The 15656-nt window shown below is 43.4% G+C and overlaps 1 protein-coding gene across 11 annotated transcripts in view; it reads right to left on the bottom strand.

Moving 5' to 3' along the window:
- The window catches only part of eps15l1b (epidermal growth factor receptor pathway substrate 15-like 1b), a 104705-nt gene that overhangs the window by 75089 nt on the left and 13960 nt on the right, over positions 1-15656 (bottom strand). For 3 of the 11 annotated variants that reach the window (XM_042095812.1, XM_042095803.1, XM_042095821.1), the window contains 8 exons: positions 14696-14863; positions 11345-11459; positions 10116-10210; positions 9838-9898; positions 6927-7009; positions 6502-6592; positions 2520-2635; positions 573-2479 (listed from right to left, as the gene is read on the bottom strand). In XM_042095812.1, the coding sequence (XP_041951746.1) occupies positions 2132-2479; positions 2520-2635; positions 6502-6592; positions 6927-7009; positions 9838-9898; positions 10116-10210; positions 11345-11459; positions 14696-14863 (1077 nt within the window). In that variant the 3' untranslated portion in view covers positions 573-2131. Of the gene's footprint in view, positions 1-572; positions 2480-2519; positions 2636-6501; positions 6593-6926; positions 7010-9837; positions 9899-10115; positions 10211-11344; positions 11460-14695; positions 14864-15656 lie in introns of those variants that run through there. The other 8 variants (XR_006032488.1, XM_042095839.1, XM_042095828.1 and 5 more) reach the window with 5 other exon arrangements.

The following is a 15656-nucleotide window of genomic DNA, read 5'->3' as shown; positions in this document are numbered from 1 at the left end:
CTGATTCCCTTGTGCATCACGTGCATTTCGCACCGATCTGTAGGCCATAGTGATATAGACAGAGGAGCACCATCATAGCATAGTTCCAGATTAGCCTATGCAGCAAGTGTTCATTTGGATTTCAGGAAGTGATTCACATGGCAATTTGCTCTACAAGTCAATCACAGAATGAGTAACTGCTAAACTAATTGACTCTGATTTGATTGAATAGAGGAAAACAGAGTGGAATTTATACTTTTCTGTGATTTTGATTGAGTGCACTTTTCAAGCACAGCACACAATTTGGATTCAGACTCTTTTTTTAATGAAAAGCTAATCATCAGACACGAGAGTATGACGGAACATATACCACATGCCAACAGCCAGAGCAAAATGACAGGTTCAGCAACGGCAGTTTTGCACTGCACTATTCTCTGTTTGCCTTTTTTCTTACTATTATAAGGAGTTGAAGTTGCACTAAATTAACCTTTTCTGTCACAATGCTTTGACTGAGGGTACAGGTGTTGCATTTGCAGTGTTGTACTGTGTCCATCAACCCCTTGACAGAGGAGAGAGAGAGAGAGAGAGAGAGAGAGAGAGAGAGAGAGAGAGAGAGAGAGAGAGAGAGAGAGAGAGAGAGAGAGAGAGAGAGAGAGAGAGAGAGGAGAGAGAGAGGGAGGTAGGAGATTTTTGGTGTCCGATTGAATCATGGTCCTCACAGATCAGCAGGCCTACAGGGTGGAGCGTGGGAACTGGTGCTTGTGAGAGTGAGCGAGCAGAGCTTGCTCTTTACGCATGCAAAAGAAATTCAGTTGTGGTCGCCGAACCCTCGAGTAACCTTACCTTGCCACTTCCTGCACCTGGGTAGGAAAACACATTAGAACACACAAAGGCCAAATCAAAGACGACAACAACAACAACATCAACAGCAGCAGCAGACACACCCAGCTGTAGCGCACTAAAGTGATATACAAACTGAAACAACAACTAGAGCAGTTAGTGCCTGAAGAGCACAAACAACAGGGCAGGGCAGAGTCATGCAGATGGTGCGGAGGGGTCAGGAGGTCAGGTGAGACGTCCCGAGATGATGGGAACTGAGATCACACATAAAACACCACACACACACACACACACACACACACACACACACACACACACGGATGGTTGCGTTTTGCTGGGGTGTTTTACGCCACAGAGATGAATATGTGACTAACAAAGATGGTGTGAGAAATGTGTGATGGTGAGGGATATGGGGCACTCAGAGTATGCCTCCTGATCAGATGCCCCTTGCATCATCAGAGAGCTTACAGCCCTTTTAAAATATGTTTAGAGTCCTTTTTTTTTTCCTTCAGCACAATAGTTGATTCTACAGTTTAACAAATTAGAACAAGGAAGTACATAAATGCAATAGGAAAATTAAAAAATCGGCAGCAGGGGAAAACACCTAGCCTATGTAGCGTAGATGGTAAAAGGCTAGGAAACACTGGTGACTACCATCATCTCCCTTAGCATGAGTTCAGCACTAGGTACCAATGTGAGAGCGAAAAGCACAGTGGCATCTGTTAATCCCCAGGACCACACACACACACACACACACACACACACACACACACACACACACACACACACACACACACCAAGGGTTTCTCCACATCATGGAAGCATCAGGCGGTGTTACAGTATAAGCAAAAACCCTCTGGAACAGCCGGTTGATGGTTCTGGTATAGGGTCATAACAAAGGTGCGCCAGCGCCAACATGGCCAAAGGAGCTTCAACGGGGAACTCTTGAATTGTGCAACTCTGATTTCACAGGACCCGCATTTGATCATACTGCTAAGACCGCTCCTACGCAGCGTCTGCATGTGCATTTTAAAATGGATGATACAAACTGCTGATTCAAGATCGTTTGTGAACTGGTCTTAGTCTCTCAGCAATTAATTTTCGGAGTTTCCTCTACATCCGCCAATTAGAAGCTCTAGCCCTTAAGAGTCTTTGTGAATACAGGCCCAGGTGTCCAGGACTGCTATCCTGTGAAAGACGACATAGACCTAGACTACATAGAGCTGACTCAGATTTATTCATCTTCTCAATCTCACCTAACTACTTTCATACTTTAATGAACTACTGACACTAACACAAACAAGTGTCGGATTTAAGGCAGAGAGGTCAAAGAGTGTATGCCTCTTGAGTGACCGAATCTGTGGGCATCTGTCTTGAACAAAGGGTTACAGATAAGACAAGTCACTGTCAGGGGAGCAAATGAGTTTGGATGTGAAGGATGAGAGGGAAGAGTGTGGATGAGACCAATGGCACAAATGAGCTGCATTAGTTGTGAAAAGTGTGAAGTATAGTTGGAGAGAGAGAGAGAGAGAGAGAGTGAGAGTGAGAGTGAGAGTGAGAGTGAGAGTGAGAGTGAGGGGTGGTTGGCTACGAAGCTCGGCACTAATACGAACACATGGCACGGACACAATGGCGACACAAACACATACACACACACACACACACACACACACACACACAAACACACACACACACAAACAGGGGATCCACGCTGAACTTACAGCAGCAATATTGGCCAAAGAGGCGGGCGGGCCTCTCTGGCCTCTACTCACGACGTGACTGGCTGGCCCCAAGGAGTGTCCCGGCGCACCCTGACCTAGGAACAGTTTGCGGAAGAAAGACCATTCTCGTCTTCACAACAAAGAAACACAACAATCATGTGGGCAATTGTCTAACCTCAAGGAACACAAAACTGCTAGAGAGATTAGGCTGCCTTTGTTGGTGTTGGAAGGGTGCAGCTACAGTCATGAAGGCAGGCAGTGTTAATAAATTCGATTTTGATGATACATTTCTATGACCTTAAATTTACCACAGGCCTACGAGGCGTTCACCCATTCAGGTTTAACTACCAATGTCATGATTCATCTACGGTACACTATAAGAGAATACCCACACACTATGGTCAATAGGTTTTCAGGGTTGGTTGGGGGTGCCACACTCTTCTGGTTGCTCAACACCCCCACGATTGGGGTTATTCTACAGCCTACTCTCCTCGCGGCTCACCAAAAACCACAGGGCCGGTTTCAATTCTGCATTCACCAAAGACACCAAGCGGCTCCCTGCACACTAACACAACACAGATGAAAGAAGCCCATTCTATCTTCTCTCTTCCAAACTTTAACGATCATTGCCACTGAACATTAAACATTTGTAACATGACAGAGATAAAGGCCGACTCTATCTGACCATTCATTCTATCCTTCCCTTCTCTCATGGTCGGCAAGAGGTGCTTACGGGGGCAGAAAGAGAGAGAGAAAACTAGAGAGAAAGGAAGAGAGTGTGAAAGAAAGAAAGATGGAGAGAGAGAGAGAGAGAGAGAGAGAGAGAGAGAGAGAATTGCCACTATCACTGAAGCAGTTGGAAGAGAGCAGTGGCAGTGCTATGCTCTGTGGGAACATCACACTCACTTGGCCCGCACTAAAAAAAGGTGTTAGCCATACCACTAAAGATGAGTCAACACTAAGATATGGACAAGAGAGAGAGAGTGAAAATATGTAAAGATGTGCAAGATAAACTGAGACAGAAAAACAGAATCAGCGGCTTCCATTCTCAACAAAGGAGCTGTCATCTATCCAGGCACAGACATCTAGATCTGCCACGCCCTGGTGAGTAATACTATGATAACAGGAGAGTATAGGTCATGCACAACACCACAAACATAGACACTACAAGCAGCTTAGGATACTACAAGAATTTTAGTTTAAAAAAACATTCAAGAAGTAAACACAATGTTCAGAAATAAGTCTGAGTTAGCATGCTAACTGGCTAGTTAGTCAATTGCTGTGCACTACAAGAAAATAAAATTTCAAAGCCATCTCTGTGTGCTCCAGTGAACCTTCTCCCTTTCCACATGATCGGTCCTCTCCCGTAAAGCAACAAACGTGAATTCAGAAGCGTGGTGGAACTACTTTTTTACTCAGGTGTTCATTCATGGAAAAAGGAATATCATAAAGCATGTGTTTAATTAATTCTGTTGAGACAAATATAAGCATGCCCATATGCTTGCCAGCCCTGCGATAAGAACCTGAAGAGTCAACACAGCTGAACTGGATAAGTTCTCAATTCGGTTTACAACTACTTCTTTCCTGCTTTAGCTAATGGTCCTATTCCGTACTGGCCAAGGCCGTAGGGCAAGGCAACCAGGCTCTGTACAAATGGAACCTGCGACCCATTAGACCGTCCAAAAGGGCTGGTGTGAGAGGTCAGATTACAGGCACCCACACAGCTAAGCATCCTTAACCACATCTGAAACACTACATGAGAATAGAGAACCTGCTGAAGGCAGTGATTTTTCAGAGCCACAGCCATTTCGGTCTCAAAGATGGGCCCAAGGTCAGATAAAAGCCAAGTTAATGAGTCATAAACCAGACAGTCATAGACCAACACACTCACAATCAATAAGACACTCACACACAGCCACAGTTTCTGTGTATGTACCTGGTGGGAGGTTTGTCTCCCCATGGTCACATCCCTTTGGAATGCTGGACATCACTTCCTGGACAGCCTGTGTCTTAAGCTCACATGCAGATGAATCATCTTGAGCTGCTGCATCTTTTCATCAGGCTGTGATTATCTCTTGGTCAGCTGATATGATAAAGACTTTTATGAGGTATCTGCTTTTTTTCTTCTGTGGAGTTCATGTGTAATATGTGCTAATCTATAAACATCATTTTGTGCCCCCAGTGTTTGCTCTTTCACCTCCACCATAAGGTCAACTGGTTAAAAAAAAAAAAATCCCAGCGCCAAGTGACTAGGTCGCGCCTCTGCTCTACAAACATCCAAAAGGACTACCACAAAACACACACACACACACACACACACACACACACACACAAACACACAAACACACCACGTTCAGGGGTACCAGGGGTTATGGAACTCCAGGGTCAGGGTGCAGCCCTGTGCTGACTGGATTTGTCGACAGGCTAATTCATAGTCCAGGCGACTAATCCTGACGCAATGACAAAATGTTTAACAGAACATCATCTAGTTTCTATAGCAACTTGCACATTTTCTAATGGGTGCAAGTTGATTTGTTATTTAGGCAACGTGAGCATCGGACATGTAACGATGAGCCTAGGTCACAAACTAGCAAAGATTTGCATCACAACTGGCACCACGATGCGCCGGGCATTAGATTGGGCCGCATGTCTTGACCTTGTCCAGACCTTTCATCTCTTTAATAGTTCTCCTCAAGAGTTCCCTATTCTAATTTTTGCCAATTTTCTGGCCGATTTACCAATTCAAACAACTGTTTTTCGGTACTTTTAATTACTCTTCCACCACACAACCTTCAACTAGCCAGTGGTGGGGGAGAGAGAGAAAAAAAAAAAAAAAAAAAAAAAAAAAATCACACTTCACTCTGGTGAGAACCAAGCGGTTCCATGCCCACACAGTTTCCTGTTGATAAGCTCAGAAAACGAGAAACTCACAGAAAGGGGAAGTTATTTCAGGCACACATTCACACACACATTCATGGCATGCAGCAGGCCTCACTTCATCTGAACACACTGACACACTTTTCATTTCAGCCTTGGCTGTCTATCCCCCGTCATTGTAATTATGTGAGTTCAACACATGTGGCGGTTTCAGTTAATTGATTTTGGTTCACATCAACAGAGTTGGATCTAACACGGGTCTGATGCCAGATTTACCTACCTTCACTTAGAGACATTGTCATCTGGAATTGGGGGAGGGGACGGGGGGCATTAGATAATATCAATCACTAGGTGATGCATAGAGAAATAGGGATTCCCTATCAGTACAATCCTGGTATGTCCTTTACGTAGGGCTAAACAATGTTATTAAATCGGCACAACCCATTAATGTGCTTTGGAATTGTATATAAAGAAATGAATGCCGATTCTTACTGGGGGGCTACACCAGGCGCGCAACTGTGTTGCCTGTGTGGAGCACAAAAAAAGACTACTCTAATTCTAAAATTGTGTGTAGCACTCTTGCATCTTGTGTATCCATTTTCATTAGCATATGCTCCTCAGTTGCACGCCCAATGTAGTCCGGCAGTTACATCCCTTACAATGGTCATAACAACTAATGACCCTCTGAGGGCCTACACCGTGAGAAAAAAACCCATCACTCAAATATTCAGTTAGCCTAATTATGATTCCTTGGCAAAGTCCCAAGTCCTAACAGGCAGGGTTGTAATTAGGAAAGCCTATTAGCAAGATTAAACAGTCTAGAGATATGATCTCATGAGCAGGTCAAAGGTTGAACTCAGATTTATCTCACAGTATGTTGCTTTCTAAAGTTTTAAAGTGGTGCACAGCCCTGCTTCACAAAACTAGGATGCTGAAGTCAAGCTTAGGCACTTTGATGGCAAAGTCCATAACTTTGATGGTATTATGTCAAAAAAAGAACAAAGCATTTGAAATCCGTCATTTTCAATTAGTTGTTTGAATATAACTCAACAAAGAAATGTTTCAGGGGGGGTTCTGTACTTACTGGAGCTATATGGAGGAGGGGCGGGCTTAGGAGGTGGGGTTTTCTTAGGAGGATGAGAAGGCCTTCTCTCAAACGCCGATCCAGAAAAGTTCTATTTACAGGACCAGACACAAAAAACGAGACGATAATGCGTTTCAGAAGTCACTGGACTTCTACACTGTGCTGTGAGCTGCTGTGGATAATAGTGTCTGCTAATTGTTTTAGATGGACTCCAGCAGTTTATTACACCCTTATATCTCTGCTCTGCTTCTCTTTAAATTATACATTCAGAAGTTAAATTAATACATTAAGAGTGTGTGTGTGTGTGTGTGTGTGTAAGGCAGTGGCATGACGACAGTGGTGTGACTACATCTGCAGCATCGATCAGATGCAGATCGATCAGATGCAGATCACGCATCATATCCCAACCCTGTCCTCCACCCTACCTTTGACATTTGCCCAAAGTCGGCAAAGCCCCTCTGGGCTCCAAAGGCACTGTCAGCAAAGGGGTCCTCTGTTCCAAACGGATCTATGGAGAGAGGAAGCAAGATGGATGGGGGGGGGGGGGGGGTAGTTTGAGGAACAGAGGGAGGCAAGAAGGGAGAAACACACACACACACACACACACACACACACACACACCTTAATGGAAACATCTAGTAACACAAAATTCCTGCTATTTTAAGAGTGAGGGGTATGCGACCTGACCATTTGCTTTTCCATGACTTACTGGGGCAGCAAAAAACGGCTTTTTGTTGGACCTGACGCATGTCTCTAATTAACTCATTACAGCCAGTAAGTGGTCTTTCTGTTCCTGGCTCCACGACTGGGCCTCTGTTTGCAACACTGTGGCATGCGCCGGGCTTAATGAATAAACTGACAAATGCAGGTTGACGACAGCAGAAAAAAGATGGGGGGGGTAACAAAACAAAACTTTGTAATAGAATCTGTTTGTTGTGAGGTTGAAGTTTGAAGGGTGACATTCATGACGATATGAATCCAGTTATTCTTCTCCGAGACACTACTTTTTCTTCACCTCAGAGGGTGTTATGGGTGCAGTATGTTAAAAACAGGGTGAGCTGTGTGCTCTCACACGCATGCATCTGCATCCAGAGCCTGTGTGTTTCTCATAAATTAAAACAACTTCCTTCAGAAGAACGAGTAAAGAAATAAAAATAGGAGTGACACAAATGAGTCTGTGTATGTTTACGCGTGTGCGTGATGGGAGTGCATACCTCCATGTGCGTGCGTGCGTGCGTGCGTGTGTGTGTATCTGTAAGTGTGCCTATGCGTGTATATATATATATATATATATATATATATATATATATATATATATATGTGTGTGTGTGTGTGTGTAAGTGTTCATGTGTCTATGCATGTACACATGTGGGTCTGTGTGAGAAAGGCAAGAGTAAAAAAAAAAAGTGTGTAAAAACAGCTCCCTTGCCTGAGCGTGTCCCCCCCTCTCTCTCCCTCTCTCAGGTATGCCTGTGTTGCTGAATAGAGAGCCTGAGCTTTTCTGTTATGCTTGGCCACAAAGCAATGCTTGTTCCTCTAGTACTATTTTCAGCAGGACAGCAGTTAAACGTGTAGGTTGGAGCCCCAAATATAGACTTCAACCACAGGAAAATGTGAGGCTACACATATATTTCACTAAAACCGCTGCCTAAAACAATAAAATATATCTATAAATGACCAAAAAAAAAGAAAATAAATTCTGACTAATAACCTGGTCAAGGATATGTTGTATTAAAGCAACTTTCCTATTTTTTACTCACGTGAAAAAGTTTAGAGATGGATAAAAAAAAAAAATCATAACTCATTTTCAGGGTTAAAGTCGACAAAGTTTCATGAAGTGTGAACATGTTCGCAGACAGATTTCTCCACAGAGTGACTGACTCGGATTTCTAGCAACATGGACCTCTACCACTCCACTTCAGGCCAACGGTTCCTCACCTCAAACACCTCAGGCTTCATCCAACCTGACCTCAGCTCAAGAAACATCAGGCTACACATGCACAAGCATCCACACACACACACACACGTCACAAGCACGTACACATGTGTGTGCGTGTGTGCATGCATGTGTATTGCCAGCCAAGAAAATGTTACAAATGCACATGAAGTACATACAATGTCTGTAAGTGTGTCTATTTTCTATGTGCATTTGTGCTCCCCAGAATGTCAATGGTTGGTGTTTTTTGTCTCTAATCAACTGCCGTTGATGATTGCAAGAACAACACTGAACTTAACAGTGAGCTGACGCTGTGGCCTGTGGCCTGCAGGCTCTCTCTACATCGCCACTCAAGCCGCTGGCACCTGCTCCTGAGTAGAGTTCAGCGTTTGTGGAAGTCCTGGTGCACCTTGCGCAACACTCTCTCTCTCCCTCCTTCTCTCTGTAAAAGTCCTGACCCACCTTACGCAAGACCTGCACAACTTTATTTTTTTCCCCTTCCTTGCCCTTTCCCCTGTGTGTGTGTGTGTGTGTGTGTGTGTGTGTGTGTGTGTGTGTGTGTGTGTGTGTGTGTGAGGGGGGGTGCTCATGACTTCCCTTTTTCTCCGACCACTGGTGCTGGTAGGAGCACGACTGGTTGTTTGTATCTCTAACATTCTGGTAACGTAACACTACGGCATGGTTTCAATTCCCACTACGCCAACAAACTGATTATATGCATCAAAGATTCCAGCGCACAGTGCTCCGCTCTAAAACCTTTGATGTGTACACTTCACATGCACAGTTGGTTTGTATCAAAGAGTCTGCTAAATAGATAAATGTAGGGTATAACGCATGCACCTTCACTGTAGACAAAAGGAGAAGCCTGGCCTACCCAAATGATGATGAAGGCCTGGGCCGCCCGCAACATGTCCACGCACTGCAAATGAGTATTTCTTACCGCACTGTAAAGTGTAGGTTTACAACCTTTTACTTTCTAACGTTTTAGAACTGTGCACCCATAATTTGGGGGGGGGGGGGGTGAGGAGAGTATCTTCAGGAGGGGAGCCACTTTTTCTCTCCCTCCCTCCTCTCCTCTCCCCAGACGGACATCACAAGGGCCGAGCCCAAGACAAACACACACACACTGGATCTACAGACAGATTGAAATAAACAGCCTGTGTCGAACTGCAGTTGTCCACTTTGAGACACACACACACACACACACACACACACAAGCAAAGGAGGCCTGCCATTTTCAGCGAGGCGGGTATGTTTATCGCTTCAGCGGTGACAATGCACTGAGACAACTGTGGCTAGAGTATAAATACACACAGTCGGAGGGAGGAGGAAAAGAGAGAGAGGCCATGCTTAGTTACAGGGCGTTGGACGACGGACAGATGGATGGATAGATGGACTACCTGAGTCTTTGGGCTTAGCAATGGACTGGGCGAAAGGGCTGCCACCTCGGGATAAGTTGGTCTGGGTGTGGGGAGAGAAAGAGGGAGCGGTCAGCTTAGGGAGTGAAAGTTAGAGATGTGTCAAAACAAAATTTCAAAATAGCACAACAGCACTGCAATTTCCAAAGGAAGGTGTGGATATCATGTGAAGAATAGCAACAGCTTGGCAACAGTTCTGAGGAGAGATAGGCATTACACTACCTTTGTGGAGCTCTGAGGAGAGATGGGCATTACACTACCTTTGTGGAGCTCTTCCCAAACGGGTCCCCAGACGCAAAAGGATCGGCAGATTTGAAAGGGTCGCTCTCTTTGAAAGGATCCCCTCCAAAAGGATCTGAGGGAACGGACAGAACTGGGTATGGGAAACATGACATTTAAAAGAAAGTGTTTTCCCCTCATGGACGCCCACGCTTCTACAAAAGCCAGCAGGCCTTATGGATGCCCAGTGGTGATTAAGGGCAGCTTGTTGGCATTTGAGAGCCCCATGCCCATAAAGATGCCCCTTGTTCTCACTAAATCACCAGAGGCTTTTAGAACATCCACAGCTTCAGCGCTGGCACCACTCATGGACTCCCAAATGGTTTTTGAGGTCCTAATGAACTGCCTTAGTGAGAGCAAATACTGACCACACACGCACGCACGCACGCATGCACGCACAGAGTGGTAGGAGCTAGCACTGTGAAAAGCAAACTCAAAGGTTCTGTTCACGGTTTCTTCCTTTAAGGACTTTATCCGTGCCATAGTTGCCTTTGTGTTTTTTCTACGGGGGATCATGTTCATGCTGGGCTCTGTAAAACCCCTTGAGACATTCATGTTTTGTGGCAGCACACAAATAAAACTGAATTTTATGCTGGTTTGAAAGTGTGTGTGTGTGTGTGTGTGTGTGTGTGTGTGTTAGCATATACAAGTCTGGAAAAAATTAAAGGTTGTATCAGCGATAGCGGGGTAACATCATTTCTGTTGATGTTCAAACAAAACAGACAGCTCGCTACTCCCTCCCCCTCCCTCCCGTGCAATTGAAACTCTCCTGAACGTGCATCTCGTCGGTTATTGGTTGGAACACTTTATTTTGCTTTTGAGTGGTTGGCAATTGTTTTTGTGTGCAGATGTGCAGCCTAGGCTGCCTACAGAGACGCGTTGTTTTGGCGGCCTGCTTATGGGGCGGGCAGCTAGCGGATTGTTAGGACAGATTAGGACCTTTTTTAAGCCCGCAATCGCTGATACAACCTTTAAGAGACCACTGCTTTTTTTGTTATGTATGGTTGCTAAGTGACAATTGAATGAGTCATATTCAAATTTGCAGTGGTCTCTTAATTTTGAATATGACTGTCAACTCATTCGTATGTTACTCATAGGTTGACATCAGAAACACGTGTAGTGGTCTCTTCATTTTGTCCAGAGCTGTATGTGCATGTGTTTGCAAGAGTGCAGAGGGAGAATAGGAGAGGCAGTGGAGAAATCAGCTCACCTTGAAAGGGATCTGATTTAAAGGGGTCCTCGGATTTAAAGGGATCTGCTGGAGTTTCTTTGGCAGTGTGGTTGAACATGGCTATTCTAGATCTCAAGGAGCTGGAGCTGCTCTCCTGTTATGAGAGAGAGAGAGAGAGAGAGAGAGAGAGAGAGAGAGAGAGAGAGAGAGAGAGAGAGAGAGAGAGAGAGAGAGAGAGAGAGAGAGAGAGAGAGAGAGAGAGAGAGAGAGAGAGAGAGAGAGAGAGACACACACACAGACACACATTCAGGACTCTATCAACAGCACTCTGCATAACACCAAGGTCAGGTAAGGGACAGCTGTCAAAACGTCTCAGCAGAAGGAACCTGGTGCTTTAACAACAAGGGTGCATTTTTTTGCACTGTGAGCCCACCGACAGAGTGCATCAACACAGCATCAGCTACTGAGATGTTCTGAAGGATAAGACCTGTAAAGAGCCTGGGAACAGGATAAGTTTCTCAGAAATATTTTTTTAGTCAATACACAGACATCCATACAGGATAGTAAAAGTGATGTAAACCACACATCTACCCACACACACACACTGCACCAAACGCATAACCACCTACACAAACACACAAGTACACAACTAAATCTCACATACAAACACACAGGATTTTAAACAAAACAAAGAAAAGAGAGCACATCACTCCAGTCCTCAGGACTTAAAGTTCTACTCAGTGTCTATAAGACACAGTTAATGTTCAGGGCAAAACATATTGCAGATTTGTTTGCTCAATATAAACCTGGTATCGGAACGTTACCTATTTCCGTCCTTTTACGTGTATGTGTCACTTAATATTTATTTCTATACAAACCAAGACGGCGGATTCCTAAAGAAACGCAAGCACCAACACTTAGAAGTGTATCTAAATTAGCTATGTACTATGTGACTCAAAGAGCTGTAAACAGTGTTGTAAGGCTGTGTGTACAAATCTGCTTGGAGCTCCAGTGGAAATTTGATTTCGCGACGAGAATTCTCGGTCTAACCACTGATATGTGCTTAGTGAGTGGGCGGAAATAGAGCACCCACTAGCCCAGCACCAAACTCTGAGCACGGTAAACAAAATTGGATTTATAAGGCAGTAAATGCTCCCGTTAAGAACCAAACCAGATTTTGTTCAAATCTACACACCAATGGCTACTGAAAAATGTAATGTTAATTTATCAAATGTTATTTTGAAGTATTAAAAAACATCTTTGTTTTAGAATTTTCGAACGAAAGGGGCTAGGGGCAGAAGTTGGTGCTTTTACCAAGCTAACCAACGTCAAATTGGCTAAATTGTGTAGCAGAATATCTGTTAATGTGTTAAAGGAAAATGCTGGTATTTAGCACTTTGAGTCCCTTTTCTGTTTTTTTTTTTTTTTGGATGAACTATAGTGGTGGACACCGAAATTTTGACGATTGGTCATGTCTCGATTTTTCTGACTAGTGTTGAATCGCCTTACTGCTTCAGAGTGGCTGCCTACAGGCACGCACAAACATGTCCTTAAAACAACCCTTAACGTTTGTTTTCAAAACTTGTTTTCAAAACTGTGCAACTCACCAAGTTGTTAAGGTGTTTGTTGAATATTTGAGCCTTAAGCATAGACTGTAAAAGGTGGTCATGCGGAAAAACTACAACCAGGGAATGTCTGCTACAACCAAAAAAGCCCCCGTTTCCGTTTCCAGTGGCGCAGTAATATCAACGTGCAATGAGTCTTCCACCAGAAATCAATGGGATTTTACAAAATGGCAAATAAAACACGACAGAAACTGTATTTCGCTACGCTACTTGTTTTGGAACATCAACGAACACTCGTTGAGTTGCACAGTTTTGAAAACGAATGTTAAGAGTTGTTTTAGGACATGTTTGTGCATGCCTGTAGGCAGCCACTCTAAAGTAGTCAAAGGCAATTCAAAAGGAGTCAGAAAAGTCGAGACAGGACCAATCGTCAAAATTTCGGTGTCCGAAATTTAGTCTAGTTCATCCAAAACAAACCAGAAAAGGGACTCAAAGTGCTAAACACCGGATTTTTCTTTAACGTTAACATACTAGGGCTGTCACTTTACGTTCGAAAATCGATTGCACAATCGATTGGACCAAACAACACAAGTTTCGAAAACTAAAATAGGGAATCGATTTTAACCAAATATGTACACTATTAATTTTAAACGAATTAAACAAATAAAAAGGATAGATGTAACAAAATTCACAAACAATAATATAAGAATATAAAAGAATTCCGACGTGCAGTAAGCATTGCGAAAGCTAAAAAGAAAATTCCCACTAATTTTACGCACCGGAAACAGCTGTTTCAATCAGCTGCTGTGCTGCTCGTGTTTTGCCAAAAAATGGAGGACAACGCGATCAACCTGTGCGACATGAGAGAGATGAGCGATAGGCCCTAATAACTTGAGGAGTTCAATGTGTAATTACTTCGGATTTTTGGTATATCAAACTATGGAGAAGAACAAAGCGGTAGGCTATGCAAACTGTGCAATCAAGTTCTATGTAGGCAAAATTTGTTTGACATTTCTAAATGTAAACACAGACACAGATACGTTGTTGAAGACTGCAGTAATGTTTTTTACTGATGTCATGGCAGTCCACTCGGCTTATTGTTTTTCGAGAATGTTGCACTCCTGTTTGTCATTGTGCGTGAAACTTCACGCCAATAAATCAGAAATATTGCTGGCTTGCGTCTACAAGCGCCCTCTTTACGTTAATGCCTGTTAGTTGTTTGTGGATTGGCCTATATTTGGCGTTGAAAATGGAAACGTCTTTAGACATGAAAAATCAATTTTACAATAGATTCAATGAACACTTATGTCTCAAAAATCGAACACGATTGTTTCACAAAAGTGACAGCCCTATAACATACCGGACACCTATTCAGCCTGTTGTTCTGTGTGCTATTGTGTTAAGAACTTGCCTTTCCAGATTAAATGTCTGGTCTTGGATTTTGTGAAATACATTTCTAAATAAATGCCACTTATAGTCCAGAAAATACTGTATAATATAATATAATATAATATAATATAATATAATATAATATATTCTTCTTTTTATTATATTATAATATAATATAATTATCATTAATATTTTTTTTGGTATGGGAATTAATATTATTTTGTCTTTGTAGTACTGTTTACACATTTATTTTTGTCACCATTGATTGATCTAGTGTCCTGTGCATAAATGTAAAGCACATTTAAGGACCATTTTGTATGATATACTGTACTATATAAATACATTTGAACATGATCATGCACAAGCAAATCTTTACACACCAACGCATACACACATGCAAACAAAGCTTAACACACATATAAACACAAGCACACACCTTGCCTTCGTTGAGGCGATCCAGGGGTCTGTTGTTGGGCAGGGGGTCGTTTAGCTCAGGGAAGCGGGACAGGTCACTAAGACTTCCGTTCAGGGCCTTGCTGTACTCCTCGATGGTCTTGGTCAGCTCCTGCTGGCTGCTTTGGATCTGGGCAAGCTCACTAGTTGCCTGAAGTTGGTAGGAGGCAAGGAAGAGGAAAAACATATTCACATCGAAAAAAGCAACACACACACACACACACACACACACACACACACACACAGAGATTGTTTCATGTTGCAATCTATTTGTTGTTCAGTATATGCAAACAGATAGATAGATATGTGTGCGTGATACAATCAGGTACAAAAAAAAAAGAAATCATACAAGATTGCAGCACGTGCCAAGACCTTCCCTATCTGCTGTTACGATGCAGTGAACTCAAGTGCCTGCAGAGAGGATTGAGAAAGTTGCTTAAGTTGTTGCACAACACTTTTGTGCTGTATCTGGACTTCTGAGAATCTCATTTCTGAGGCTTGGGTCAGTTTCTCACACATACGTGTACACACCCTGCCATCACCACCGTTGAAGAACCACAAAATCTAGGGCCCCGTTGTCCCCGAAAAGTCTTTAAATGCTTAATGTCAGGTTAGCAGGTCACTGAATGTTTATAACTGTGAGCAGAAATGTTATTCTTTCATATATTCTTTTGCACCCTGTGGAATCTTTTCCACAATTGGTGTGGATGAAAAAAGCAGAAGCAATTTGCTTCTGTCCAAAGCCACATGTAAGAACATCAGATTGAGTGTGTGTGTGTGTGTGTGTGTGTGTGTGTTGCCTCACCTCTTCTTGAGAAGTCTTGAGCAGCTTGAGGATGTCCTGCTGAAGTGTGTGTGTGCATGCGTGTGTGTGTCACCTCCTCCATCTTGTTCTGAGAGCTCCTGATATGCATGTGAGAGTGTGTGTGTGTGTGTGTTCTCAC

The sequence above is a fragment of the Alosa sapidissima genome, chromosome 1 (assembly GCF_018492685.1).
Source record: "Alosa sapidissima isolate fAloSap1 chromosome 1, fAloSap1.pri, whole genome shotgun sequence".
In the NCBI taxonomy this organism is placed as follows: Eukaryota; Metazoa; Chordata; class Actinopteri; order Clupeiformes; family Clupeidae; genus Alosa; species Alosa sapidissima.
The sequence above is the reverse complement of the archived record's forward strand: the minus strand, read 5'-3'. Positions and strand labels throughout refer to the sequence as shown.